This window comes from Gymnoscopelus microlampas, assembly GCF_963454915.1.
Source record: "Gymnoscopelus microlampas genome assembly, chromosome: 24".
Lineage (NCBI taxonomy): Eukaryota > Metazoa > Chordata > Actinopteri > Myctophiformes > Myctophidae > Gymnoscopelus > Gymnoscopelus microlampas.
The window spans coordinates 4418513-4423150 of NC_139961.1; the positions used below are offsets into that span (position 1 = coordinate 4418513).

The 4638-nt window shown below is 41.8% G+C and overlaps 1 protein-coding gene across 5 annotated transcripts in view; it reads right to left on the bottom strand.

The window, feature by feature from the left end:
• LOC311040902 (mitogen-activated protein kinase kinase kinase kinase 4-like) overlaps positions 1-4376 on the bottom strand; it is a 113165-nt gene extending 108789 nt beyond the window's left edge. For all 5 annotated transcript variants that reach the window (XM_084051308.1, XM_084051309.1, XM_084051307.1 and 2 more), the window contains exons 1-2: positions 4088-4376; positions 2537-2602 (exon numbers count right to left, since the gene is read on the bottom strand). In XM_084051308.1, the coding sequence (XP_083907434.1) occupies positions 2537-2602; positions 4088-4144 (123 nt within the window). In that variant the 5' untranslated portion in view covers positions 4145-4376. The remainder of the gene's footprint in view (positions 1-2536; positions 2603-4087) is intronic.
• Positions 4377-4638: the final 262 nt, after the last annotated feature.

Genomic DNA, 4638 nt, shown 5'->3' on the forward strand with positions numbered 1-4638 from the left:
CAGCAACGCAATGTTAAATTCCAAAATGGCCACCGTGTGAATATGGACTATGGTTCCTTGAGGGGGGTTCCAAATGGCCCCTTACGGGTGTGTGACTCTGAGAGTGTACACATGGAACCATTTGCTGGTTCCAAAGGGTTCCATCTGTACACTCTTAACTCTTTGACTGCCAAAGACGAGATTTCCCGTCATATTTTGCTACGGCCATGCCGATGACGAGAATGACGAGAATTTTTGTGTTTTCAGTGGTTAGTTACGCTAGATGGCGCTGTTCGCTAACCTATGAGTCACCTGCTTCACTTCACTTCCATGTCAAAGTAGCTTTTTGGCGAAAACAACCTACATTCAACTGCCAATAACTATGGAACGGATGATCGCGACGGCACGCCTTTTCCCTCCCGATTCTACGAGACTCGGATACGTCTTTTAACCCATTTAGACCTGGGACGCATTTTTCTATTTGAGCTAAAAAGCATTATTTTACACTTTGGCTATTAAAAAATTGTGAATATGTGTGCAAATCTTTGAATATGTATTATTTTAAAGAAAACATTTTTAACTCAAATCTGTGCTTCTGCGGGGGTCCATGGAACAACATATTTTGAGGTGGGGGTCCGCAGCCTAATACGTATCATTTTGGGGGTCCTTGACAATTACGAAAAAGTTTGCCAACCACTGATTATAGAAACGCTTTTTAGAAAACTGTTGTGATTTAGAAGACATTTGTAGAATCGGCCTCAGGTCTTAATGGGTAAAATTGTCGGGGGATCAATCGTACTAAGATATAAATATTCATATTTCAAAGCTTAGTGAAAACACCACTGTCAGTGGCTTAGCAAACAATGTTTTATTTCTGGCAGTCAAAGAGTTAAGAGTTATGGGGGTCCTTGAAATTAAAACGTTTTCTCAACCACTAGACTAGAGCCTTAATTAGTATAATTGGTAAGACCAGTGAAGGGAGTAATATGGCTGCTGTGCTGTACATAGAGCCTTATTGCTTCCTTTGTCAGCCTTCTGCACAACACACCCAGACAGTCAACTATAAGACTCATTGTTCTTAAAACACACCACAGTTATGTTACATCATTCAAGCCTCTTAACACATTGAGAACTGAAGCCGATTCTACATGTCTCCTAAATCTCAACAGTTTTCTGAAAAACGTATGTTTCTATATCAGTGGTGCTCAATCTTTTTCATGTCAAGGACCCCCAAAACTATATGTATTTGGCCGCGGACCCCCATCAAAATATGTTGTTCCAGGGACCCCCCAGAAGCAAAGATTTGAGTTAAAAATGTTCGCTTTAAAAATACATATATTCAAAGATTTGCACACATTTTCACGATTTTTCAAAAATAGCAGATCTACAAGCTCGTAGCGCGGCACTCGGTGCCGCGCTACGAGCTTGTAGATCTGCTATTTTTGAATAGCCCAAAGTGTAAAATAATGCTTTTTAGCTCAAATCTAAAAATGACACAGTTCCAGGTCTCAATGGGTTAACCACCATTCTGGGGTGAACGCTGCGGCAACAATACAGCAGATCTACAAGCTCACAACGTGTCTTATTTTGGTCAGGAATAGTTGGGTGTGTAGAGGGGGGGGGAAAGGAGGGGACCAAGTACAGACCCCTGAGTATATAGGGTTTAAAGCAGAACTATGTAAAAAAAAATATTTAAAAAATGTAATTGTGTCTAGTCTGTATGGTAGAGTATGTCAATACAATATAACTTATATAATTGGGGTGGTTGTATTTTGTCTCCCTGCTCTTCTATTGAGACAGTGTGTACAAATGGAACCAAATGGACCCATAGGGTCCATTTGGTTCCATTTGTTAATTTTTTGTCTCACCTAGACACATGGATCCGACACGAATCTTGACCTGATGGTCAAGATTCAATTCATCCCCTGAGCAAGCAGGCAGGCTCTATTAGCACAATGGTATAAAAAAAAAACTTCAGCACTTGCGCAGGAAACCGGGTTCAAATCCGGGGTAGAAGAGGAACATTGTACATAGAGGCCTGGCTAACCACTTAAAAAGCAGCACTGACAGAAAATGAACCCGTTGCAAAAAAAAACAAAACTGTATTACGTTCACAACACTAGCAACTCACACAGCTGCTCCCTTTCAGATGGACAGCCTTAATATGTGTGTAACTAACTGACTGCATGTCATCGTCTCTGTCGGGTGGAAATCTCATATGTCCAAAACTGGACCGCTAGGCCAGCAGTCGCTAGGTCAGCCTGTGTAACAGACAGTGTATAACACAACAGCTCAGCCTGTGTAACAGACAGTGTATAACACAACAGCTCAGCTTGTGTAACAGACAGTGTATAACACAACAGACAGTGTATAACACAACAGACAGTGTATAACAGAACAGACAGTGTATAACAGACAGTGTATAACACAACAGACAGTGTATAACACAACAGACAGTGTATAACAGACAGTGTATAACACAACAGACAGTGTATATAACACAACAGACAGTGTATAACAGACAGTGTATAACAGACCAGGGGGCCAAAACACCAACCTTGAATACTTGTCCATAGGTTCCATTTCCAACCACCTCCACCAGCTCAAAAATCCCTGCTGGTTCCTGGATGGCAGAGAAGGAGGAAGAGAACAGTTTTCAGTGTAATGTAACTCAAGAGATTGAAACACAATGTAGCCACATGTACCCACACAATGAATCAATTAATGTGAACCGGAGAGGGTACGATAACTAAGACATTAATGGAAACCAATGTAACCAAATCGAAACAAACGTAACCCAGAGAGTTTAACTAAGAGATTAATGTAACCAAAAGGTAACATAATGTAACCAAATGTAACTTAGTAAACTCAAGAGATTCATGCAACTAAATGTAACACAATGTAATATTCAGTATTCATGTAAGTAAATCATTTACTTACATGAATACTGAATATTACATTGTGTTACATTTACTGTAAATGTAACACAATGTAATATTCAGTATTCATGCAACTAAATGTAACACAATGTAATATTCAGTATTCATGCAACTCAATGTAACACAATGTAATATTCAGTCTTCATGTAACCAAATGTAACACAATATTCATGCAACTCAATGTAACACAATGTAATATTCAGTATTCATGCAACTAAATGTAACACAATATTCATGCAACAAAATGTAACACAATGTAATATTCAGTAAACTCAAGAGATTCATGTATGGAACCAAATGCAACATAGTGTAACCCATTATAGTCAAGAGATCCATGTAACCAAATGGAACTACCACAACTCATAGTGTAAACTGTAGGCCTGAGAAATGTGACAGGATAGTTTTAATGTAAAGCCTCACATCATGCAACCAATGCTAATGAAGTGCAACACAGACACTAATAATAATGTCACACAATGCTATCACTACAACTAACAGTAGTGTAACTGTAGGCCTGAGCCATGTCATTCCAGAGTTTAATGTAACCAAACATGTAGCTATAATAATATGAGAGCAACACAACACAGAGACTGGAATAATGACTCCCAGAGATCATGAATGGAACCAGAATCTCAACAATCTGGACACATCTAAGATCTAACTCGGGGAGCGGCTACAAATGTAACCAAACGGCCCCCAGGGCCGTTTGGTTACATTTGTATCCGCTCCCCGAGAGACAGTGTGTGATTCCTGGACAACGTTGTGTCCAGCAGCTCTCGCTCTCTGTGTGTGTGTCTGTGTGTGTCTGTCTGTGTCTGTGTCTGTGTCTGTGTGTGTGTGTGTGTGTGTGTGTGTGTGTGTGTGTGTGTGTGTGAGAGGCAGAGAGCAGGAGCTGAGTTATAGTTGCATCTGGAACAAAGAACCATCGCAGACACAGAGGCAACACCTCTGTCATTATTCCATACTGTAGCCCCTTCAACACAAAACACACACAAAAAGAAACAACAGGGCCGAGACGATTCTTCCCCCCACACCACCACCCGATCGACTAGAGATCGATTAATCGAATATGATCGAGGTCAAAATAATACATAGAAAAAATACACCGATTAAAAAAAAAGAGAGAAAAAAGCCATGTATTAAAATAAAGCAGAGCTGTAGAACCTCACCCGCAGTGAAGCCAGGTCTATGTCTACCAGACTCTTGGCTGGAGACTCGTTCGCCATGGTTCTGTTAGGATGTGATGATGATGAGGAGGATGATGATGATGATGGTGGTGATCGCCTCCTCCGCGACGACGATCAGTGAGAAGAAGCGATCGATCGATAACAAGGTATCGGTGTTGGTGGATCATTTGTAGTCCTCTTTGTGTGGACGGTGGATCATTTGTAGTCCTCTTTGTGTGTGGATCTGCTGCCTGCCGCTTCCTCACTGTCTGTGTGTGTCTGCTACTCCATGTTGAGCTGGCAGCTAGGCTCTCTCTCTCTCTCTCTCTCTCTCTCGCTCCCCCCGTCAGTGTCTACAAGTCCCATGGCCCGGAGGGACCCTCGCTCTACCATTGGCTGGCCGCGTTGCCAGGGGTAACCGCTGAACGCAGGAAGCCGGCTGGGCAGGGGGCCTCAGTGCCATGTCAATATTCACTATCATATATGGGTGTGGCAGCGAGCACACACACACACACACACACACACACACACACACACACACACACACACACACA